Here is a 26,292-nt window from a genome sequence, read left to right on the forward strand (position 1 = left end):
ATTGAATTTATGTAGCAGACCCCCTCCATTGTATATTGACAGTAACAAACTATTTTTGGAGTCAATCACAGGGCACAGAAATAGGCCCTTCAGCCTGACGATTCCATGATAACCATCAAGGACCCAACTACAGTATTCCCATTTAATTCTCCCCATATGCCCATCAACTCTTCTTCCACCTCTCACCGATTCTACTGCTCATCTGTATACTGTAGGCAGGTTAGTGACAATTCATCTTTCACGTGCAAATTGCTTTTTTTTAAATCTACAATTTTAATTAATCAGAGCTCAGAGTTTTAATTTTCCTAGGAATTAACTTTTATTCTGAAAAAAGTTATTGGAAAACACCATTTATTATATAAAAACAACCAGTCTCTTGGCATTCTCCGATGTCTGCAGCCACCATCAAATCTGCAGGAAAATTAACCATATAGAGGCACATTGCAATTATTGAAGAATGCAATCATTGTGACAAGTCCACAATTATCCAAGAAGTTGTGTGGGTCTTTTTGAGTAAGGGGGCCGACATATTGTACAACAGGTTTACTCCCTGTGACCTCAGGATTATTTCTTGGCATAAGTGATCTTCATTGCATGTGATGGTGTAATTCTGAACCCCTGCAATGCATCACGAGCAGCCCCAGCTTGTCCTTCATTTTCAAATTCCACAAATGCTATGTCATGGCGGCCTGGCACCAAACGCACTTCTTTGAAGCCTGGAAATCTAGATAGTGAAATAAAAGTAATTTAGTATAGGTATCACAAATGTTTTGAACACTAAAGATTGATTTATTAGAACTAAGTTGATGAGCAGCTAATCAACTTAATGGTTAAAATGGAACTACTCAGTAAGAATTATTAAGCAGTTGTTGAATGATGATTCTGTCCACTGCTGGATATCTTTGAGCTCCAAATAGTGAGAGATAAATATGAAAACCAAGAGAAGCTTTATCATACACAAGTTAGATCATTTAATCTGAACATTCTGCATTATATTACAGAAAGAAAAAAGAAAACACTGCAACTGATTATTAACTGCATTCAATGGTGCCGAAAATTTTTGGTATAAATTGCAGATATTTGCATTTGGTGGCTCATTCAGGAAGCATCACCAATCCTTCTTGAGTTTCACTGAAGAATCAAAAATTCCTTGCATATTACTAAGGCACAATTCCCATTTAGTCAATCCAAATATTAGGGAAATCTTGCAATTGGTAGGATGCAGTTCTGCCCCTCAATAGGCACATTCTCTATTTCTCCATTTTCTTAAGTCAATTTATAAAGGAAAACAGAGAGGCATAGATGAGGGCACTGGCTGGTACAGCCAGTAGTTATATCCTAACACTAACTACACCAGCAATAACCTCGTCACTGATTTCATCCTAAAGATATTCTCACGATTCCACGATACAGACCTAGCAGTTATGAGGCAATAACAATATATTTCCAAGTCAGGATGGTGCAAGATTTTAGTGAATCATGAAAATGGTTAAGACCCTCAGGAATTATCTAGCTTTGATAGTGATAATGCCTCCACTAAACCACTCAGTCTTGTGTGTATCACTCTGAGATTAACACTGATCACTACCAGTGTGAGTGTTATGTCCTTTGCTGCTCTCAATTCCTCCCATTATTTTCAACATGGAGAGGTACAGATTCATCAGCTGACAGACAATAAGTAGTAACCAGAAGGATGCTTCCTTGCCAGTGTCTGATGTGATGCTATGAGATTTCATGGGACAAACTCCCAGGACCAACTCTTGTAAACTAATGTGCAATCTCCCCTTGGTACGTTCTGCTCATGAATTGCCTTGGCATGACTGTAAAGGACCATTCTTTAAATGTAAACACGTCAAATTGATGCACGAGTCATCTGTGGGGCAGCTCAACTAAGATGTTAGCCTCAAGTGTTCACTAAGAAATGTATCGCAATTGCCTACACTTGGATTCACTTTGCCATGTTGAAAAACTCAACAGCTTGACTACAATGAATTAATTGTTTTCTGGACTAACAAAATTTTAAATGTATTAAGTGCTTCTACCTAATGGATTATCAACTTCAGGAATTAAATCATTGGACTGCAGGCATGAATTTTAAAACCCACATTGTGCATCACACATCATTCTAAATCTTTTTAACAACTAAGCATGGATCTGACATTCCAGTTAGGATAATAATACTGTTGTTTCCCAAAGTCCCAGGCTAATGATCTAGATATCAAGACAAAATGTTTAATTCATTTAAAATAATCTGGAGAAAAAGTAGTGAGCAATTAAATTGCTGAAAGGCCAACACTACAAAAAATCTCCTAAACAATCAGACCATCTCCATAAAAATTATTTCTACCTCACAAAAGCCAGATAATTACCATTCCTAACTAGAGTACAGTCAGATAACCTCCTTTTCTCATTCAATGGTAATACTACTAGTAAGTTTCCACCTTCAGTATCCACTTACCATATACAATCCAGGCTAGCCACACAAGTCCTTCCACTGTAAGATAGTACCCTAGGGCAAGTAGCTCAATGCCCAGCTCTCCAAAACATTTTCTACAAGAGTCATGCCAAGATCCTGATCGAATACTCTCCTAAATCAAAGCAGCCCATTTGATTGGAAGCCCATCCTCAATCTTCAACATTCATCCTCTTTGTCAATAATGGTTGCACTATGCTCCAACTCCAAAATGAACTCCAGCAACTCACCAAGGTTTCTTCCCATTCTCCACCAAAAGTTGTGACCTCAACTGCCTACAAGGGTAGAGGCAACTAGTTCATGCACTTTTACTATTTGTAAGATATGACGTCCACCCCCCCCCACCCCAGAATAAAAGGTCTGACTCAAATATATTAGTGCTAATAGGTCCAAATCCTGAACTCCAACCAGATAGCTATATTGGAGTACCTACAACAAATAGGAATTCAACATGACAGCCTATGACAATCATCCCAATGATGGTCCTGCCAGCAACATCCATATCCAATGGAATGAGTAAAGTTTGTTAACTCAGGAGAAAAACACCATCAATATTACAATAGAAAAATAAATTGCACAAACTTTGTCATCATTTTGAATGACAACTTAAATGCGGTGTTGTCTTCCTGTTTATTACTGTGAAGCAAGTAATAAACAGTTTTAAAACAAAAAGCCAATCATCAGGGCTGCCTAGTTGATGTACTTTCCAACAAACTATTTCAAAGTAAAAAAGGTTAACAATTGGAAAATGTAATTTTTTGTCTTTTGAAACTGCTTCTATTACCGATCACAGTACTTATGTATTCCTGGACAAATGCACTGGAAACAACTGGAACCACTAGTTCAAACCAGCTGAACTATAAGAGTACTAAGGTATCCTTTTGGTCTGGAGTCTGTATTCCCAGTAGCTCATCAGTTTCACAGATGTACTCGGGTAGAGATTATGGTGCAGCTTATTGTCAATTAAGTTACTAAAAAAAGCATTCCGTTTCAACTTCTCAGGACTCTTGCAGGGAAACAACACATACCTTCCCAAATAAATCTAAGTTACGTTTATAAGTAAATTAAATAGGAATTTGAAAACCAACAGGCATGTCATTTACTACATTAATACACAAAATCATTTAGGTAATGTTCATACAATTTTCCCCCCAAATTTCTACTTACTGATTGAACAGCATAGATAACATCATCTCATTAGTCTCTTCAGGCAAATTAGTGAGAAATAGAATATAGTTGGGTGGATTGTCTGGTACCTTTGAAGAAAATAAGATTGAAATACGATTAAAGTACAATTCAGATCAAAAAGTGAATTGGATTGGTAAAAAAAAAAATCAACTTAATGTACTGTTTAGGAAACCTGAAAAACTAAGGACTTATGACAAATATGTAACAAGCTTTATTACGTAAACCTTTAAAAGGAGAGTTACAGTAGAACAATGAACATTAATGACTTTGAAGAAAGAACAAAGTTTGGTGGCAAGGCAAAGGCGGGCACCTTGTGAGGAGGACATATTGGTTATAAAGGACTGACCATATTGTTCATATATCTGATGTAACAGTTCCAAAACAGGCTCTGTTCAAAACTCAAGGATGTGTTAAAAGCGCTCACTAATAAATGCCACAGCTCTACACACCATCCTTACACATCTAAAGAGGGATGCTCACGTGAGAATGCTGTTCTTGGACTACAGTTCAGCATTCAACACCATAATTCCCTCCGGGCTCGACAAGAAGCTCAGGAAGCTCAGCCTTCACCCTGCCTAGTGCAGCTGGATCGTGGACTTCCTGTAAGATTGCTGGCAGGTGGTAAGAGTGGGCTCCTTCATGTCTGCCCCTCTGACCCTCAACACAGGTGCCCCTCAGGGCTGTGTACTAAGCCCCCTCCTTTACTCTCTGTATACCCATGACTGTGTCACCACCCACAGCTCCAATCTGCTAATTAAATTTGCTGGCAACACTACACTGATTGGCCTAATCTTAAATAGTAATGAGGCAGCTAACAGGGAAGAAGTCATCACCCTGACACAGTGGTGTCAAGAAAACAACCTCTCCCTCAACGTCACAAAAACAAAGGAGCTGGTTGTGGACTACAGGAGGAATAGAGACAGGCTAACCCCTATATACATCAATGGATCTGGGGTTGAGAGGATGAACAGCTTTAAGTTCCTCAGCAAAAACATCACCAAAGATCTCATGTGGTCTGTACATACTGGCTGTGTGGTGAAAAAGGCACAACAGTGCCTCTTTCACCTCAGACGGTTGAAGAAATTTAGTATGGCCCCCCAAATTTTAAGAACTTTCTATAAGGGCATAATTGAGAGCATCCTGACTGCCTGCATCACTGCCTGGTATGGGAACTGTACTTCCCTCAATCGCAGGACTCTGCAGAGAGTGGTGCAGACAACCCAGCACGTCTGTAGTTGTGAACTTCCCATTATTTAGAACATTTACAAAGACAGGTGTGTAAAAAGGGCCTGAAGGATCACTGGAGACCCAGGTCACCCCACCCCTAAACTGTTCCAGCTGCTACCTTCTGGGAAACGTACTGCAGCATAAAAGCCAGGACCAACAGGCTCCAGGACAGCTTCTTCCACCAGGCCATCAGACTGATTAATTCATGCCGACGCAACTGTATTTCTATGTGATATTATCTATCCTTTTTACATAATGTTTGTTATAAATTACTATAATTGCACATGGCACATTTGAATGGAGATGTAATGTAAAGATTTTTACTCATGCATTTGAAGGATGCAAATAATAAAGTCAATTCAATTCAATGCAATATCCCTAGTGACTTCTTGGAGCCCAACTCACACTGGTCAAAGTAGGAGCATGGGAATGGAATTGAGAGTCCCTAATACATGAATTGGCAACTCAGAGGTCCTAGATACATGGCCGTGTCAGGTATTGTTGACAAGGGAACCGCAGAAAACTTGCCATCTATTTCCAAATGCCTTGTAAGATCAGGATCTAAGCTGATTATCAAGTAGTAGAATTATACAGATATTTTATTCAAAGCATACCTGCTGAGCTGTAGAAGAGGTTGTTTGGTTAGAGTTTGCAGTTGTTGTCTGTGTTGTTGCCTAAAATTAAAGAGACATCGACTTGAAATGAAAAATATGAACAACTCCGAATCTTTCAAACCATATCTTGCCAACAACCTACAATTGCTTATCATTTTAATCTAAGCTAAATAAAAACCAATCAAAACCTACAATTTTAATCACTGCCTACAATCATCAAGCTAAATAGTCTCTTTAATACAATCCACAAAACGGTGGATTGACATGATCAATTGTGACCGGAGTTTAACATTTACTTTTTAAACAATTTTTAATCCTGTTAGCATACTTAAGTCCTCTGGTGCAGGTTTTAAGTACATCAAGAGATAATCCCGGCAGGAATACAGTTTACATAAAGGGCACAATGAACAAGAGAACACACAACTCATAAGTATTGAAACAATTTTATTTTAAATTCAAAATAGGCCTTAATTGAACTGTGGAATGTTTTTAACATTATGAATAAAGAAGGTACTGTCACAATTGATAACTAAAATCCCAAATGTTTTCATACAATGTAGGGGAGCATTTGCTACATGGTCATATCCAATTCAAAGAAACAATAAATGGCTATTCCAAAATGTTAATTCCCCAACCCTGCAAAGTGAGTTGTGTTGTATGAAAATGGCTTAGGAGACAAGCATTTTTTCAACTCCTAAAAAGCCAGCAACTGCCTAACCTTCAAATTGGCATATAAGGGCGTAACCAAAAATGTATTCCAGATTACAATATTAAATAAAGACTATTCTGTCACAAGTTTTATTTCTGATAAACAAATCAAAAATCTGCAGTTGCTGGAAATATGAAATTATACAAAAATAAATTGTTGGAAACACTCAATGGGTAAGGCAGCATCTGTGGCAATAGTGCTATTTCTCTTACCAAAAATGCTGCTTGACCTAAGTATTCCCAGCATTTTCTGTTTCTATGTGTTCGAATCAGTGAAAAAAGTTTAGATTGAAAGTACATCACAACTACAAATTTAAACATCAGCCTTGTCCTATTATTGTTTCTTTCTCAAACACAAAATACATTAGCACTTGTCTTTGCTTTCAGATTTTTTTGACAGGCTTTTCTAGATATGCTATAAGCAATAAGCTACAAGACAATTACTGCCAAATCACACCACTCCCACAAATTAAAAGTCAAAAGCAAACAAAATGAAAGTGAATTTTTAAAAAAGTTGTGAGATATAAGACATGTTTTTACCTGATTAGCCTTTTTGTTTGCAGCTACTTGCTCTTGTGTTTTGGCCTTTTTCTTTTCTTTTTTCTTTTCTTTATCTGCAAAAGTGCCTCTCATTTTTGATACAAGGTCCGAGTCAGTTTTTGCATACTGAATACGCTGCAAATAATACAAACGAATAAGCACGTTTCAATAAATACATCATTGGCATACAAAGGTGAATACCTCTTGGATTTGTTCCTCACGCAATGAATTTATAGTTCACCTTCATCAGTATTCTACTTTTAAACAATTAAAACACTAACAGTTCAACACTAATCTGGGAATTCACAAGGACTGAAAAATAGTATGTCAGATTTAAGCGCAAACAACAGGAATTCTGCAGATGCTGGAAATTCAAGCAACACACATCAAAGTTGCTGGTGAACGCAGCAGGCCAGGCAGCATCTGTAGGAAGAGGTGCAGTCGACGTTTCAGGCCGAGATGAAGTCCTGATGAAGGGTCTCGGCCTGAAATGTCGACTGCACCTCTTCCTACAGATGCTGCCTGGCCTGCTGCGTTCACCAACAACTTTGATGTGTGTTGCTTGATGTCAGATTTAAGTTCAGGTTCCCCATCAGAACGGCAACTGTAGAGACATTATTTAGAAATGCAAAATATACTTTCCTTCATAAAATAAAAGCATTTTGAAACAAAGTTGACAGACCACAAATTAATATTAAATTTTGTTAAAAAACATTTTCCCCATTTTCCATCAGCAAAAAACTAAAATAATTAAATACTAGCCATTAGGCTACTGTGTCAAAATAACCAAATTAATATATTATGCACTATTAAAGTGATCTCACCCAAAATGTGAGTGCTTCTTAGCATTATCTTCTCAAATGGAATTTGGGATTAACATTAAATGTTAGCTTCTCCAGACACCCAGATTCCGTGCATAAAAACACACTAATCTATTACCTTCATTTCTTAAATCCAGTTATTCCTTTGCTACCAACTTTTTTAGGTCCTATTGATACATTTTTTATGTTTCTGTGCTAAAATTAAATTATTTGCCTTATTATTACAGTTTTACAATAAAAAAAAAACAGCTGCCTAAGTGAAACGCTGAACTCTTAGTAAATTTGATCGAACTAAGTTTTAAATCTATGTTTTAAAGTTATTTAATTGTAATGGCTGGTCGCATCAATTAACATAATCAATTTTTGGTCGTATTACAATCAGCCCCTTAGCAAAAATGCTGTATGAGAGATTTGACCCCTTATTGTATTTGATTCATTAGATCTGAAAATATTACATCAGTACCACACTGGTTAACAAAATAATGGACTTGGAACATTCGGCCACTCTCATCGTGTGACTGGGAGAATCTGCTACAAGCCAGTCATTTGTGCTCCACCCACAATACAGGAGAAAATGGGAGGGCTGGCAAATAGGTTTGAATCTACTCAAAGACCCAGATTAATATGTGACCGACAGTATTTTGTTAACCATTTGACTGCATGGCTAATAGTCCAAACACATTTTAAATGTTGACAAATGTCAAGTGATGGTTCTTGGGGAAGTTGGTTACAAATTCTCAAATGCAAGAAAAAATTTAACTACAAAGCTGCAAACTACATGCTAGTTAAAGGCATTAACGTGGTCAGGAACCTGATGCTCAGCATGGATAGGGTCTGCCAAGGGGCAACTTCTGTGCTTTATGACCAGTATACTCATTTTACACTTTTATGCACTTACATCCAACTTACCATAGGTTTACCATAAAATGGAAATCCTTGTAATTGTCGTAAAGCACTTGTTGCACAAGTTATCTCTTTGAATATCACAAAAGCTTGTCCTCTCATTTTCATAGTCTTTAACGCTACAATATCAATAATTTGACCAAACTGAGAAAACAAGGCATATAATGCTCTCTTCAACTCTGCAGAGAAAAACAGGTAAATGTTAATTTTATGTTTGTCCCTTATGCATGTATATGATAACAGAAAATAATTTTCCATCATTAAATAACCACCACTGATCAATTTTAAGCAGAACTATCAGTTTTAAATAGTACAAATGATTCAAAAATATACTGTTACAAATTTCATTACATATAATTTAAATTTTATATATAAAAAATTAGATTAATATTAGTTGCAAAATATTAATCTAGCAAGCATGTATTAATTAACATAAACAAAAAATAAAGAATGATTCATTAGTAATTGAGTCGACAATATGGGTCTAAGACTAACTCCATAGCTAGAATGCCTCACACCCCAGAAGGCACAACCCACTTTCTTAGTCTGACTCCTTCCCCCTTCCTTTCCAGTCCTGATGAAGGGACTTGGCCTGAAATGTCGACTGTTTACTCTTTTCCATAGATACTACCTGGCCTGCTGAGTTCCTCAAGCACTTACTATAAACATTCCAACCATGGAATCCATTGGTTTTCCTCTTAAAGAGGGAAAACTGAGGAGGGGAGATTGAAAACGAGAAAAAAGGCAGCAGCAGAAGGATGAGTGGGAGGAATTTCCGAAATATGGGGCTGAGGTAGCTTTACTGAGTTAAAAGACTAAAGCACAAAATGCTAGAATCAGGGAAATGACTGAGAGATTAGATTTGTGATGACAATTCCAAGAATTTAGCTGAAAAATGTTGCAATGTGGTAGAAATGGGAAAAGAACAAATTATTTCACTGTCCCATTATTATAAAACATAATAAATGTAATTATGAAATCTGTAATTTCTACCCCTGTAAAATAGCTGTACTTTCTGTTGTGATTCTAAATTCATTGAATGGTTGCTGATCTCATGGCACTGGTCTGATAAAGGTCATCAACCTGAAACACAACTTTGATCTCTCCACAGATGCTGCCTATTCTGCCCAATATTTGCATATTTTCCATTTCACTTTAGATTTCTAAAATTTGTAGTATTAGTCTTGTTCTTTTTAAAAACATTCAAGTTTCCCAATGATTGTTGATAAAATCTCTCTGGATCCAACAAGGCAAAACAAAATATACTTAGGAGGTAAACTCTATAGATTCAGTATCAGTTCCTGTGGGTTGAAGGGTGGCTAATGTTGTCCCTCTCTTCAAGAAGGGAGGAAGAGAGAAAACAGGGAATTGTAGACCGGTTAGCCTGACGTCGGTGGTGGGAAAGATGCTGGAGTCAATCATAAAAGGTGAAATTACGACACATCTGGATAGCAGTAACAGGAGCGGTCCGAGTCAGCATGGATTTACAAAGGGGAAATCGTGTTTGACTAATCTTCTGGAATTTTTTGAGGATGTAACTATGAAAATGGACAAGGGAGAGCCAGTGGATGTAGTGTACCTGGACTTTCAGAAAGCCTTTGATAAAGTCCCACATAGGAGATTAGTGGGCAAAATTAGGGCACATGGTATTGGGGGCAGAGTACTGACATGGATTGAAAATTGGCTGGCTGACAGAAAACAAAGAGTAGCGATTAACGGGTCCCTTTCAGAATGGCAGGCGGTGACCAGTGGGGTACCGCAGGGTTCAGTGCTGGGACTGCAGCTGTTTATAATGTATATTAATGATTTAGATGAAGGAATTAAAAGTAACATTAGCAAATTTGCCAATAACTCAAAGCTGGGTGGCAGTGTGGAATGTGAGGAGGATGTTATGAGAATGCAGGGTGACTTGGACAGGCTGGGTGAGTGGGCAGATGCATGGCAGATGCAATTTAATATGGATAAATGTGAGGTTATCCACTTTGGTGGTAAGAACAGGAAGGCAGATTATTATCTAAATGGAGTCAAGTTAGGAAAAGGGGAAGTACGAGATCTAGGTGTTCTTGTACGTCAGTCACTGAAAGCAAGCATGCAAGTACAGCAGGCAATGAAGAAAGCTAATGGCATGCTGGCCTTCATAACAAGGGGAATTGAGTACAAGAGCAAAGAGGTCCTTCTGCAGTTGTACAGGGCCCTGGTGAAACTACACCTGGAGTACTGTGTGCAGTTTTGGTCTCCAAATTTGAGGAAGGACATTCTTGCTATTGAGGGAGTGCAGCGTAGGTTCACAAGGTTAATTCCCGGGATGGCGGGACTATCATATGTCCAAAGATTGGAGCGACTAGGCTTGTATACTCTGGAATTTAGAAGGCTGAGAGGGGATCTTATTGAAACATAAAAGATTATTAAGGGATTGGACACGCTGGAGGCAGGAAGCATGTTCCCACTGATGGGTGAGTCCAGAACCAGAGGCCACAGTTTAAGAATAAGGGGTAGGCCATTTAGAATGGAGTTGAGGAAAAACTTTTTCACCCAGAGAGTGGTGGATATATGGAATGCTCTGCCCCAGAAAGCTGTGGAGGCCAAGTCTCTGGACGCTTTCAAGAAAGAGATGGATAGAGCTCTTAAAGATAGCGGAATCAAAGGTTATGGGGATAAGGCAGGAACTGGATACTGATTGTGGATGATCAGCCATGATCACAGTGAATGGCGGTGCTGGCTCAAAGGGCCAAATGGCCTACTCCTGCACCTATTGTCTAATGTTGACACTCCTTACCATACAGGAAAAAAAGGCAAGTGTTGTTTTCTAAAAAAGTCTCTCAATGGACCAACATTTTCCACTCAAGTTAGGCAGCACAGTGCTGCATAGATAACCTTCTGCCTTACAGCTCCAGCAATCCTTGTTCAATTCTCACTTTCAGGACTGTGTGGGGCATTTGTTCGTTTTCCCTGTGGCTACAAGCAGGCATTGAGACAAGGACCTCCGAACCCACTGGTCAATGACTGAAGTTGGCAACCCCCACCCTTCCCCCCTCCTCCTCACAGGTCAGTGAGATCTGGAAACGGAGATCCATGTGGTTGAAGCTTAAGATTGAATTCCAAAGTCAGCAAGCCCAAAAATTGAAGCCCAGTGTCAGCATGTTTGGAAGACAAGAGGCCTAATGTCTGCAAGTGTACAAGTCTTGGCCAGGGATTAAGTGCACAGGTCAACGAATCCTGGGGTTAAAAGCCTGTGCAAGTCCTGAGTTGGGGGCCCTGAGTTCAAAGTGATCAGCGAGTCCTGGAGTCAATACCGAAGGTTGAAGCCCAATGGTCAAGGCCCTTTGGATGGGAGTGAGGGGTTAGAAGTTGAAGGCCCAATGTCTACAAGTCCAGGCCAGAGATTAGAGGTTGGAAACCCAGAGAAAGCCTGCCCTGGGGTTGGAGACCTGTCTGTTCATTTGATTAAGTGATAAATGAGGCAGAAAAGGGACTTGTTTTACTATTTTTGTTTATGCTGTTCTTGCTATGATGTTCTGCTGAACACTATGGATATGCTATGTTGCTACCAAAATGCATGGCAACACTTGAGGCTGTAGCCAGCACATCCTTACGTTGTATTGGTTGTTAACACAAACAAAGCATTTAGCTGTATGTTTCCAATATACATGTGTTAAATAAATGAATCTGAATCGGAAGAAACCTGACACATTTCTTCCATCAACTCCCAATGTCACTTTCAAGAACAGGACCATGAGATTGTTGCCAGTTACACAAATGAGACAGGAACAGACACAGACAACATTGTGCTCTCAGGGCTGATACACCCAGTCCATACATGGACTGCATTACAACCTTACAGCCAACATTGTCATTCATTATCAAAATTTACTGCCAACAATTTTGGAGATTCAACATCATTTGCAAACTATATGGTTACAAAATTTTAAATTTGATTACTGTCTTGTAATCCATGTTATGAAAGAAAAAGTTCAAAATAAAACCTTATCCGGGAATATTTAATTTTGTTATCCAGATTTACTCAGTGTTAGCCATTCAACCATCTTCCACCATACAACTCCCAAACAATTTGGGCAGCACTGTTTAATAAGACATTTGTAACCTCGTTTTTAAATATAAAATAATGTTTACTGCAGGTTCAATGTCCAAAATCTGGCATTTTCAAAAGTAGACCTAGATTGTGCCAGATTTCAGATTTTCCTGAATTTCTGACCAAATTAAAATTAAGTTTTTTTTGCCCTTATCATACGTATATCCTTCCTGTTACCCATTTCCAAAGCTAGGTCCTTTGGACTGTGTCAGGTCAACTCAAACTGAGATTTAAAACAGCATGCTATACTTAAAATAATGAAGCCAGAAGATCTACAGACTGATTGAACTTCCAGAAATAGCCTGTTTTCAAATAATTCTAGTTTATTTTCCTTCATGAATGCGATTGACCATATCTCTTCTTTGTAGCTTGATGGTCACAGTCACATTAACGGAGAAGAAAACAGGTTTTAAAGCGTCTTTTATTCTCAAACGACGGGGGGGGGGGGGGGATGAGATCACAAATGGTTTGTATCCCATTTTCTTCCTTATTCCACTGATGAAAAACATAGAATTATAAAGAATATTAAGGAACCACAGATCTTTTTCAAAGTACTCCCACAAATAGAGAATTTTAGGGTTTCTGTTTTGTTCTAACTTTTTAAATACTTGATGAGAGGCACTGATCATGTGGATAGTCCGAGGCTTTCTCCCAGGGCTGAAATGGCTAGCACAAGAGGGCACAGGTTTAAGGTGCTTGGGAGCAGGTACAGAGGAGATGTCATGAATAAGTTTTTTTTTTTTTTACGCAGAGAGTGGTGAGTGCGTGGAATGGGCTGCCAGCAACGGTGGTGGAGGCAGATACGATAGGGTCTTTTAGGAGACCTTTGGATAGATACATGGAGCTTAGAAAAATAGAGGGCTATGGGTAACCCTAGTAATTTCTAAGGTAGGGACATGTTTGGTACAACTTTGTGGGCCAAAGGGCCTGTATTGTGCTGTAGTTTTTCTATGTTTCATTTCTACATCTAACAAAAATAACAAATGAGATCCTTCGTTCATGTGATTCTGATCTACAGAACGTTCAAAACTTAACTATACTAACTCCACTACTATCTATGCAGTAATGTTCAGTTTTGAGCCAGCTACCATTTTTCATTTATATTCTCAACCTTATTGACGTTATCCTCAGATACACGTTTCATTTTAACAACACCCATTTTAATTGACTACATCTTAATATACAGTGGATTCCAGTTAATTGGGCTATCAATTAATCAGGGCAGCTGCTTATTTGGGACAACTCTTAAAGTACATTAACTAATCAAGAAAGTAGCCGACATCCCCTTTGTTTATCTGGGAGTCTTTGCCGCTTAATTGTGACAGTAAACTGTTGCCGTACAGTTTTTAAACTAGTGTCAGTCACGTGTACTTGTATGGCTGTTAAGACATTACACCATGCTTGGAGCAGACAGTTTTAAAATAACATATTATGTTATCCATTTGGGCCAACAGATGCAGAATCAAAAAGCAGTGATTTTTGACATTTTGTTTTTTATTTTGACTTTTAAAAAATGTTCAGACCCTTGCCAAAATGCCATGAAAAGATTGGACACTAGCCAAAAAAATTAACCTACTGGACCAAATTAAAAGCCATCTGCCTAACACCATTCACGATCAATTTATTTTTGAATGATGACATTACTTTATGCAGGAAATCAATAAGGGCAGTCCATTATCTGCACTAGGTGCCTGCGCTAATCTTGTTCATTTAAAGTCAATCAAAAGAACATGACAGGTTACTCTGGATGAATTCCTCCATTGGTAACTATTAGGAACTAACACACAGTTTTATAGTACTTTGGTAGTATTCTAATTTGTTCTGTATTTTATTTAAATATCAAATTTATTTAGTTAAATGGTAGCTCATCTTTTTTTTAAAAACACTTTTAACTATTCCTTTGAAAATTCAGCTAATTAGGGCAGTCGCTTAATTAGGCCAAAATATACAGGTCACAATGTGTCCCAAATAACCCTAATCCACTGTATAAATATAATGCAAGAGGCCAAGTTGTCAAATAAATACTTTACAAAATGGTCATATAATTGGTAATTCGTCAAGCTTCATTGCATTAATCATAACAAGAAGTGGTTAGCTTTTAGTCAAACTAAGCAGGTCTGCTCTAATCAACAGTAACCCACTGTAACTACCTCATGATTTTCACTCATTTTTGATCGTTCAAACACAGATAGATAACAGGGATACAGGCAAGCAAGTAAGTAGTCAAGAAACTTTCACAACCACTTACCTTCTTTTTTGACTTTATCGTTGATATTGTTAATATAAATTGTTTGATTAGGTCGGATATCCATTACCTTTGTCTTCAAGTTAATTCAAATCTTAGGTTTAAAAAGAAATTTTATTAAAATTAGGAAGTTCAGGCATGGCCCAGGAGAAAAAGACTTAAAAATTTTAGGCAAAAGACAAAAATAATTGTCAAGTACTTCTCACCTAGTCTTAGTATGATGACGACTACTTAGTATCACTGTAAGTATAGTAGAAACAGAATCAGCATTTTACTTAACAGCTTAGCCCATCCTTAGATATTTCCCTTGTCCTATCCATTCCTTTCCCACTCCCTCTGCAATTTAAAGCTACTTTATCTCTTTTCTTTCCCAATTCTGACAAATTGTCTGTGACCTGCCTGAAATATTATCTGTTTTTCCAAATTGCTGCCTAACAAGCCGAATGTTTCACGTGTTTCCGTGTTTTTTCTTGGTAATCTTACACTCTCTTGAGAAAGAACAATTCCAAATACTTGGTCAATCCAGACTTAAATTTCATTTCCACTGTTTGCAGTTTAATTTTTAATGGATGTTTTTTACAAGGTCTTTGACAAGGTTCCACATGAGAGGTTGGTCAAGAAGGTTAAGTCGCTTGGCCTTCAGAATGAGGTAGAAAATTGGATTACACATTGGCTTCGCAGTAGAAGCCAGAGAGTGATAGTAGATGGTTCTATCTCTGACTGGAAACATAGAAACATAGAAAATAGGTGCAGGAGTAGGCCATTCAGCCCTTCGAGCCTGCATCGCCATTTATTATGATCATGGCTGATCATCCAACTCAGAACACCGCCCCAGCCTTCCCTCCATACCCCCTGACCCCCGTAGCCACAAGGGCCATATCTAACTCCCTCTTAAATATAGCCAATGAACTGGCCTCAACTGTTTCCTGTGGCAGAGAACTCCACAGATTCACCACTCTGTGTGTGAAGAAGTTTTTCCTAATCTCGGTCCTAAAAGGCTTCCCCTTTATCCTCAAACTGTGGCCCCTTGTTCTGGACTTCCCCAACATCGGGAACAATCTTCCCGCATCTAGCCTGTCCAATCCCTTTAGGATTTTATACGTTTCAATCAGATCCCCCCTCAATCTTCTAAATTCCAACGAGTACAAGCCCAGTTCATCCAGTCTTTCTTCATATGAAAGTCCTGCCATCCCAGAAATCAATCTGGTGAACCTTCTTTGTACTCCCTCTATGGCAAGGATGTCTTTCCTCAGATTAGGGGACCAAAACTGCACACAATACTGGAGGACTGTGACAAGTGGTGTGCTGCAGGGATTAACAACAGTGCATGATACTGTGGTAAATTGGATTAGCAAATTTGCAGATGACACCAAATCGACAGCAAGGAAGGTTATCAAAGCTTGCAGCAAGATATAGACCAGCTGGGAAAATGGGCTGACAAAGGCAGATGGAATTTAATGCAGACAAAATTTAATGCACTTTGTGAGGACAAACCATGACAGGGCTTACACGGTGAACAGTAGGGCACTGAAGAGTACAGTAGAACAGAGGGAAAAGAGTGGGGCCTTTTCTGGGTGGCTGTCCGTGATTAGTGGTGTTCTGCAAGCGTTGGTGTTGGTATCTCTTTTTTTCTTGTTATATGTCAATACTTCGGATGACAGAATTGATGGCTTTGTGGCCAAGTTTGCAGATGATATAAAGATTGGTGGAGGGGTAGGTAGTGTCGAGGAAGCAGGGAGCCTGCAGAAGAATTTAAGACAATTTGGGAGAATGGACAAAGATGCGACAGATGGAATATAGTGTTGGGAAGTGCATGGTCATGCACTTTGGCAGAAGGAATGAAGGTGTAGACTGTTTTCTAAATGGGCAGAAAATTCAAAAATCAGAGGTGCAAAGGGACTTGGGAGTCTTCCTGCAAGATTCCCTAAAACTTAACTTGCAGGTTGAGTCAGTGGTATGGAAGACAAACGCAATGTTAGCATTCATTGCAAGTGGACTAGAATATAAGAACAAGGATGTCATGCTGAGGTTTAATAAGGCAATGATGAGACCACACCTTTGAGCAGTTTTGGGTCCTTTAGCTAAGAAAAGTTGTGCTAACATTGGACAGGGTCCAAAGGAGGTTTACAAGAATGATTCCGGGAATGAAAGGTTTAACTTATGAGGAGCAATTGATGGCTCCGGGCCTGTACTCGCTGAAGTTTAGAAGAATGTGGAGGCATCTCAATGAAACCTATCGAATATTGAAACACCTAGATAGCGTGGACGTTGGAGGATGTTTCCTACAATGGGGGAGTCTAAGACCAGAGGGCACAGCCTCAGAATACAAGGATGTCCCTTTAGAACAGATGAGGGAGAGGAATTTCTTTAGCCAGAGGCCAGTGAATCTGTGGAATTCATTGCCACAAACGGCTGTGTAGGCCAAGTAATTAAGTATATTTAAAGCAGCGGTTGACAAATTCCTGATTAGTCAGGATATCAAAGATTACACAGGAGAATGGGATTTAGAGGGATAATAAATCAGCCATGATAGAACGGTGGAGCAGACCAAATCACCTAATTCAGCTCCTATGTTTTACTTAAGAGAAACCTGGATATGTACGTGGATGGGAGGGGTAAGGTGGGCTATGGTCCGGATGCAGGTTGACGGGACTCGGCAGAATAACAGTTTGGCATTGACTAGATGGGCCAAAGGGCCTGTTTCTGAGCTGTAACGTTCAATGACTCTCTGGCAAAATGACTAAACTCACCTTCTGTTTACACTCACTCTTTTGTTATTCACTAGACTTTGCCACTAGCCAGCTCCAGCATTTAGTCTCTCTTGAACAAAGTTCCTATGGGACTTGACAGGGTCAAAACAAAGTTGAAGTTAAAGATTTCTCTGGCTAGGATCAGAGGGTAACTTTAAAATAGGAGTAACCATTCAGGACCATCCAGGTGGTGGCAAATCTTTGAGACTCACTGCCCAAGAAAGCTGTGAAGACAGTGAAAGGGGATATGGATATTTGTTCAGGAAATGACAATCAGGAAGATTAGCCACAATGTTAAATGGCAGAATAGACTGAATTGCCTAGTCCACATTCTCATGTTCTTCAACCTATGACAGGCCTTTACCTTTCTCCCTTTTCTCTTAAACTTAAGACTCATAATCTCAAATTTTCCCAGTACGATGAAGAATATCAACCTAAAATGCATTAGCCTCTTCTCTCTCTCCACACACATTGTTTGACTTGCTGTGTGTATTTTTAGCATTTTCAATTAGAACATAAGAAAATAGTAAGTTAAGCCATTGATAGGACCCTAGCCGTGTCAAATGTCTCAATGTTTCTTCTGTGTCAGGTCCCCTAATCGTTCAAAGGTATATCCACATTCCCTGAAATGCACCCAATGAACTAGCACCCACAACCCTCCAAAGAAAGAACTCGAGTTGTAACTCACTTCAATTTTAAATGATTCACCCCTAATCTTAAAACTATGCTCCCTTTTTAAGACCCCTAAACCAGTGGAAAACATCTCAGATCTACTCCATCATGCCCCCTTTGAATTTTATGTGTTTCAGTAACATCATCACTCAGTCTCCCACAGAATATGTACTTGATTTCTTCATCCAAAAGACCAGAAGACCATAGGAGCAGAATTAGGCCAGTCAGCCTATCAAGTTTTCTCTGCCATTCCATCACGCCTAATTTATTATCCTTCAACTCTATTTTCCTACCTTATACCCATAACATTTGACACCCTCACTAAACAAGAACCTAGCAACCCCTGTTTTAAATATACCCAATGACTTGGCTTACACAGCTGCCTGGGCAATGAATTCCACAGTATTAGCACCCCTTAGCTAAAGAAATCTCTGTCCGAAACGGACGTCTCTCTATCTGAGGCAACGATCTCTGGCCCTAGACTCTCCCCATCCTCTAGGCGTCCGCTCTATCTAGGCCTTTCAACATTCAATAAGTTTGAATGAGAAGCCCGCTCATTCTTCTAAACTCCACTGAGTGTACACACTCCTCGTACATTAACTCTTTCATTCTCGGAATCATTCTCCTTTTGACCCTTTACAATGCCGGCACATTCTTTCTTATATAAGGGGCCCAAAACTGCTCACAATAACCAAGTGCGGTCTGACCGATTCCTTCTAAAGCCTCAGAATTACATCCTTACTTTTATATTCTAGTCCCCTCGAAATGAATGCCAACATTGCATTTGCCTTTCTTGACACCGACTCAACGTGCCAGTGGAATCCATTCGTGATAAGTCAACCCTCCTATATAAGGAATTAGCCGAGTATATCATTTCGACTGCCTTCAAAATCATTGTTCTAACACAGACGGTTCAGAGGCGCCGGCACCAGACCTTCAAGCAGCCCAAACTTTCCCTGTGTGTTCTCTCGAATCGTCGGGCAGGGGGAGATCAGACAGGAACTGCCCGCCGCTGGGGAAACCTGCCGTCATGATCGGATATCGCCGCTTCTCCAGCACTATTTTCCCCGTTACCGAGCCCTGGCTGGGATCGTGCAAACAATTAACACACTCCACCGAGGTGATAGCCGTATCGACACTCATACAACACCCGTTTACCGAGCCCTTCCCCAGAAACAGAGCCTACCTGCTCTCGACCCTTCCTCGCTCCGTGTGGCGCGTCCCTATGACGTCTCCCATGCGCCCGCGTCCACTGACGACATCAGTGCGCGCAGTGCCCCGGCCCGTTGATTTGTCATTGAATCATGGATATTGTACAAGAAATTGTACAAATGGTAGAAATCTATACATATATATATATGTATAGATATATACATATATAACAAAATACCCAACAAGATATATATATCTTGTTGGGTATTTTGTTGGCATCTCAATGCTAATAGCTAAATGCTATTGCAAATAGCTTTTCTATTTCTTTTGCAAACTTTCCTTGTACTGTGATGTGGCTTGCTTGGCAGATTTGAGCATTTTGCCGGAAGTCTCAACCTCATAGCAGTCTGTGTCAATGAATTTGCTAATTTTGCAAGACATCAGATTCAAAAGTGTTTTGTGAGGCAGCTGACTTCTGACTTCTGTCTTAATGTGATGTACCATGCTGAATGCCCTTTCTACATCACAGTTAGAATTTGGCAGCACCAAAAGCAGCTTCATCAACTGGCAGAGCTCTTTGACCACCCACAGAGAAAACTGATAGGTCTACTTAGCACAAAGAGAGAGCAATCAGGATGTGCTGGTTGTTAAAGCAAACAATGCATTTCACTATGTGTTTTGATATATATTTGATAAATAAATCTGAATCTGGTGCTCAAAAAGCAGAATGAGCTGCCCGGTAGCACTCACATCTGCTGTGATGGAGAGGTCATGGCTAGAATTAACACCTGCCTGAACAAAGACCTGAACCTGCTATAATTTGCCTACCACCACAATCTAGAGTGGACACACTCACTGGCTGCCCACTCAACTTTAGACCACCTGGAGAACAGCAATACACCTGGAGACAGCGGCTATATTTCATTAGGAGTTTGAAGAGATTTGCCATGTCAACAAATACACTCAAAAACTTCTATAGATGTACCGTGGTGAGCATTCTAACAGGCTGCATAGTGATCTGGTATGGGGGGGGGTGCGGAGCTACTGCACAGGACTGAAAGACGCAGAGGCTTGTAAATCTAGTCAGCTCCATCTTGGGCACTAGCCAACAAAGTCCCCAGGACATCTTCACGGAGCATTGTCTCAGACAGGCATCGTCCATTTTTAAGGACCTCCAACACCCAGGACATGCCCTTTTCTCACTGTTACCACCAGATAGGAGGTACAGAAGCCTGAAGGCGCACACTCAGCAATTCAGGAACAGCTTCTTCCCCTCTGCCATCCGATTCCTAAATGGACATTGAACTCTTGGACACTACCTCACATTTTTAAAAAATATACAATATTTCTGATTTTTGCACGTTTTTAATCTATTCAATATACGTATACTGTAATTGGTTTACTTGTCTATTATTATTTTTATTTTTTTTTCTCTTCAATATAATGTATTGCATTGAACTGCTGCTGCTGCTAAGTTAACAAATTTCACGTCACATGCCGGTGATCATAAACCTGAGTCTGATTCGGATACATCAGGCTGTTTATCTATTACTGTTCAGCATTCAACACCATCATCCCCTCGGTACTAATCAATAAGCTTCAAATTCTGATCCTCTCTACCTGCCTCTACGACTTGATCCTTGACTTTCTCAGCAGGATTCCACAGTCCGTGTGGATCAGTAATAATGTCTCCCCCTTGTTGATAATCAGCACCGGTGCACCTTAAAGATGCATGTATAGCCTACTGCTTTATCCTCTCTACAATGACGACTGTGTGGCACAGCTCAAAAGCCATCTGTAAATTCGCTGATGACACCATAGTTGGTGCATATAATTTCAGATGGCAACATAGAGGCTTACAGGAGTGAGATAGATCAGCTGGTTGAGTGGTATCACAACAACAACCTTGCACTCAACATCATTAAGACCAAGAAATTGATTGTAGACTTCAGAAAGGGAAAGTCAGGAGAGCGCACACCAATCCTCATTGAGGGGTCAGTGGTGGAAAGGGAAAGGGAAAGAGGAATGCGGTGGCGGGGAACGACAGACGGCAACTAAAATCCTTCCTAGATGACCTAGTAAGGGACATTAGAGGGAGAAGCAGCCTCGCTCCTACGGGGGATGGTGGGTCACAGGGTGTCGCTGGTACCGCTCGAGCCCGGAAGGCAAAAAGTAACCTTGCTTTCTTTCCGGACAGTGTGGTGGAGGGCGCCTCCGCTCTCACCGAAATGGGCACAGCTGCTGAGACCTAGTGTGCTCCCGCCATGAAGCTTACCATAGCTAGTCTCAACGTAAACGGCAGCAGGGGTCCTCTTCGCAGGCATAACAATCTCTCAGCCCTCAGGGATGGGCGGTATACGGTGAGTTTCCTGCAGGAAACCCATACCATCCCTGGGGACGAGTCTGCTTGGCTCCTGGAGTGGCGGGGCGGGGTCTACATGAGTCACCTCAGCTCCATTTCTAGCGGGGTGGCGATCCTGTTGGCCCCGACCTTCCAGCCAGTAATTGAAAGAGTCCAGGACGTTGTGCCCGGCCGTCTGCTCCACCTGGTTGTGCGCCTGGATGGCGTACCATTGCATTTTATCAATGTGTATGCTCCCAGGCGCGGTGTGATGCAGACGCGCCTATTCTGCCAGCTGTCCACCCTGCTGAGCTCCATCGATCCTGGGGATTGCGTCATCCTCGGGGGAGATTTCAATTGTACCCTCGAGGCGGAGGACCGTTCGGGCCTCCAACGCGACCCAGCATCGGCAAAAAAGTTAAAGGAGCTAGTCGGCTCCTTTGACTTGGTGGACAGCTGGCGGAATCTTCACCCCAACTCTAGCGCCTTCTCGAGAAGGTCTAGAGAAGGAGGTTCCAGGATAGACCGCATTTACATCTCTCAGGCCTACGTCTCCCGCGTGTCGGCGTCCTCCATGCAGCCGGTGTCGTGCTCGGATCATCACCTTGTGTGGATGGAATTTATTCCACTACACCCTCGGGTGGGATCCGGGTACTGGCATTTTAACAACCGGCTGCTGGAGGACAGCCGATTCCGGGATTCGTTCCGAGCTTTCTGGGTCTCCTGGAAGGAGAGGCGAAGAGATTTCTGCTCCCTACGGCTATGGTGGGATGTGGGCAAAGCCCACATCCGGTTTTTATGTCGGGAGTACACTAGGGGGTCGACAAAGAGGCGGAGCTCTGAGGTTGAGCGGCTTGAGAGAGCGTTGCTTGACCTGGAGTCCCGCCTCGGTCCGACCGCTGGAGACCAACAGCTGTGGCAGGAATACCAGGAGAAGAAGGACGCACTAAGGAACCTGCAGCTTCAGCAGTCCCGAGGTGCGTACGTGAGGTCACGGATCCAAATGCTGCAGGATTTGGACCGTGGCTCACCCTTCTTCTACTCGTTGGAAAGGTGGCGGGGAGTTCAAAAGCAGCTAGTGGAGCTGCTGGCTGCCGATGGCTCCTCCATCACGGACCCTGATGGAATTAACAACGAGGTCCGTTCATTCTATCGGTCCTTATTCTCGCCTGATCCGTCAAATGCGGAGGCGTGTAATGAGGTCTGGGAGGATTTGCCGAAGGTCAGCCCAGAGGACGCAGTGCGTCTGGATGCCCCCCTGACTCGGGAGGAGCTGTCCACTGCCCTTCGGCAACTCCGGAGGGGCAAGTCCCCTGGTTTGGATGGACTGAGTGTTGAGTTTTATCAGGCTTTTTGGGATGTCCTGGGGGATGATTACAGCCTTGTCCTAGGGGAGAGCCTAGCCACTGGAGAAATGCCCCTCTCATGGCGGAGAGCTGTTGTGGTCCTACTGCCCAAGAAGGGAGACCTCCGCCTGCTAAAGAACTGGCGGCCGGTCTCCCTCTTGTGCGTGGACTACAAGATCTTCGCCCGGGCAATGGCCAACCGTCTGGGTTCGGTAATTGGACAGGTGGTCCATCCTGACCAATCTTATACAGTCCCGGGCCGCTCCATCCAGGACAATGTCCACCTAGTACGGGACCTGATCCACCTACTCCAGGAGACTGGGACCCCGGCAGCGTTTCTTTCTCTTGACCAGGAGAAGGCTTTTGACCGGGTGGACCACAGTTTCCTGGTGGGCACCCTGCAGGCTTTTGGGCTCGGACCACACTTTGTGGCCCGAGTTCGGCTCCTGTACTCTGCCGCAGAGTGCCTAGTTAAAATTAATGGATCATTGACAGGACCTATCCACTTCCGAAGAGGAGTGCGTCAAGGGTGCCCCATGTCCGGTCAACTGTATGCGATCTGTGTCGAGCCATTCCTCGGCCTTCTTCGGCGAAGGCTGACAGGTCTGGTTCTGCGCGAACCGGACATGGGGGTCGTCCTCTCGGCCTACGCCGATGACGTACTCCTCATGATGACAGACCCCTGTGACCTGCGGAGGATGCGCGAGTGCCAAGATGTTTTCTCGGCGGCATCCTCCGCCAGGATCAACTGGGCGAAATGTTCCGGACTCTTAGTAGGCCAGTGGCAGGTGGACTCCCTGCCGGAGGAGATGAGAGCTTTTGAGTGGAGCACCAGACGTCTTCTCTATCTGGGAGTCTACCTGAGTCCTTCTGGGGAGACCTGGCTGGCGAACTGGCAGGACCTGGTGACAAAGGTCATGGCCCGGCTAGGGCGCTGGTCAGGCCTTCTCAGGGTGCTTTCCTATCGAGGCAGGGTGGTGGTCATAAACCAGCTGGTGGCCTCCATGTTGTGGTACCGGATGGTCACCTTGGCCCCCCCTGCCCCTTTTGTCGCAAGAATGCAGAGGAAGCTAGTGGACTTCTTCTGGGGAAACAGGAAGCACTGGGTCTCTGCAGCGGTTCTGAGTCTCCCAGAAGGAGAGGGCGGACAGTCGCTGGTGTGTGTACGCACACGACTGGCGGCTCTCCGCCTCAGGACGCTGCAGAGATTCCTGTACGCCGAGCACCCTCCCAGGTGGCACGTGTTGGCGACTTTCTTCCTCCGGAGGGGCTGCTGTCTTGCCGAAGATATGCAGCTACCACCGGCGGGCGTCAGCCGTGCTGCTTTGCAGAGGCTGCCCGGCTTCTATCAGGACCTACTGAGAGTCTGGAACATGGTTGCCTCAGGCTGGGAATCCCCTCCTCTGGCAGAGGGCGGGGTCCTGGCCGACCCTTGCCCTGTCTCAACGGATGTCAGTGCGGCTCAGGTGTGTGGAACGACTCGGGCTGAGCTGCTCGTCGGGCCCAGGCCCCGCAGCCTTACCCGAGAGACGAATCCACACAACTTGAGCCGTCTTTCATCAACACCCACAATCCCATTTAGGGATGCAGGCAGGAGGTACCTTTATGGGCTGCTGCTCCACACCCTCCACTTCCTAGCATTTGTCCACCGTCCCGACACGCCATGGCGGTCGGTCTTTCCACCTGGAGGTGAGGGGGGTCCCCAGTGGAAGTCCCTCTACAAGGGAGTCCTTCCCATGCACCTTGGGGATCTCGGCTGGAGGGTGCTGCATAAAGCGGTGCCCTGCAATAAGTTCTTTAGTTTGTACACGGATCTCCCAGCCGCGTGTCACTTCTGCGGGCTGGAGGAGACCGTGTACCATATGTACGTGGAGTGTGTGAGGCTGCAGCCCCTTTTCGCGTATTTGCGTGGGCTGCTTCTCGCCTTCTGGTTGCATTTCAGTCCCACCCTATTCATATATGGTCATCCAGTAAGGAGGGGGGCACAGAGGGATGAGGATGTCCTTGTCAACTTGCTCCTGGGGCTGGCGAAAATTGCCATCCGTGGCTCCTGGAAAAGGGTGGCAGGAGGTTCTCCCCGGGCGGACTGCCTGGCTATGTTTAGGGGGTATGTTCGAGCCCGGGTGAACATTGAAAAGGAATACGCACAGTCCACGGCGACCGTCGAGATGTTCCGGGACCGTTGGGCTCCGCGGGGTGTAAATGCCATCATTGACGAGGATGGCAATATATTGGTTTAACATGTATTGTCTGTTTGTAGTGTAGTAAATGTGTTATTCACTGGGTTTGTAAATATTGTATGGCACCGACATTTGTAATAAAGAATTTTGAAAAGAAAAAAAAAAAAAAAAAAAAAAAAAAAAAAAAAGAGCTTCATCTTCCTGGGTGTCAGCATCTCAGAGGATCTACCTTGGACCCAACACGTTGTTACAAACACGAAGGATGCATTCCAGTGGCAGTGCTTCATTCAGAGTTTGAATAGATTTAGCACATCACAAAGCCTCTTGCAAATGTTTACAGTGGAGAGCACTCTTGACTGGCTGCATCACATTCAGGTGTGGAGCTGCCAACGTGCAGGATCACGAGAGCCTGCAGACGGTTGTATTCTCAGCCACCACCAACACAGGCACAAGCCTCCTCCTCAGCATCGAGTATATCTTCAAAATGTGCTACCTTAAGAAAGTGATATCCATCATTAAGCATCCTCACCATCATATATAAGCCCTCTTCTCATTACTACCATCAGGGAGAAGGTACAGGAGCCTGACAACCCACACTTAATATTTCAGGAACAGCTTCTCGCCCTCCGCCGTCAGATTTCCGAACGACCCATAAACACTATCTCGCTACTCCTGTTCAGCACTATTTAATTGTTTGTTTATGGTAACTTATAGTCATTTTTACGTCTTGCACTGCACTGCTGCCACGAAACAACAAACTTAACAGCATATGGCCATGATAATAGACCTGATTCTGATTCTGATGTCAAGGATGTTCTGTGAAAAGAGAATAAGTGTTAATACTTCAGGCCAACTGTGTTGGCTAAGTTTAGGATATAAACATGTTTGAAGATACAGAAACTTAATTTGATTGCTACTCTCACCTCAACTCATTCTGCCACACTCTGTCAGAGACACTATCTTTGTTTTAACCACTTTCCTTGATATGAAAACTAATTTCTTTTCTCACTTCCACAGTTCTGACAAAGGACCTTGGACCGGG

General features: G+C 42.3%; 1 protein-coding gene across 2 annotated transcripts; it reads right to left on the reverse strand.

Moving 5' to 3' along the window:
- Positions 1-334: 334 nt before the first annotated feature.
- On the reverse strand, positions 335-19,462 carry snrpb2 (small nuclear ribonucleoprotein polypeptide B2). 2 transcript variants are annotated; one of them, XM_072267745.1, is made up of 8 exons: positions 19,418-19,459; positions 15,016-15,049; positions 14,813-14,903; positions 8,481-8,653; positions 6,751-6,885; positions 5,503-5,562; positions 3,641-3,729; positions 335-724 (listed from the first exon to the last, which is right to left on the reverse strand). In XM_072267745.1, the coding sequence occupies exons 3-8, from the start codon at positions 14,874-14,876 to the stop codon at positions 565-567; spliced, it is 681 nt and encodes a 226-aa protein (XP_072123846.1). In that variant the 5' UTR covers positions 14,877-14,903; positions 15,016-15,049; positions 19,418-19,459; the 3' UTR covers positions 335-564. The 2 variants fall into 2 exon arrangements, with proteins under 2 accessions (XP_072123846.1, XP_072123845.1); XM_072267744.1 differs by lacking the exon at positions 15,016-15,049 and having other exon boundaries at positions 19,418-19,462.
- Positions 19,463-26,292: the final 6,830 nt, after the last annotated feature.

Source organism: Mobula birostris, chromosome 9, assembly GCF_030028105.1.
Source record: "Mobula birostris isolate sMobBir1 chromosome 9, sMobBir1.hap1, whole genome shotgun sequence".
NCBI lineage: Eukaryota > Metazoa > Chordata > Chondrichthyes > Myliobatiformes > Myliobatidae > Mobula > Mobula birostris.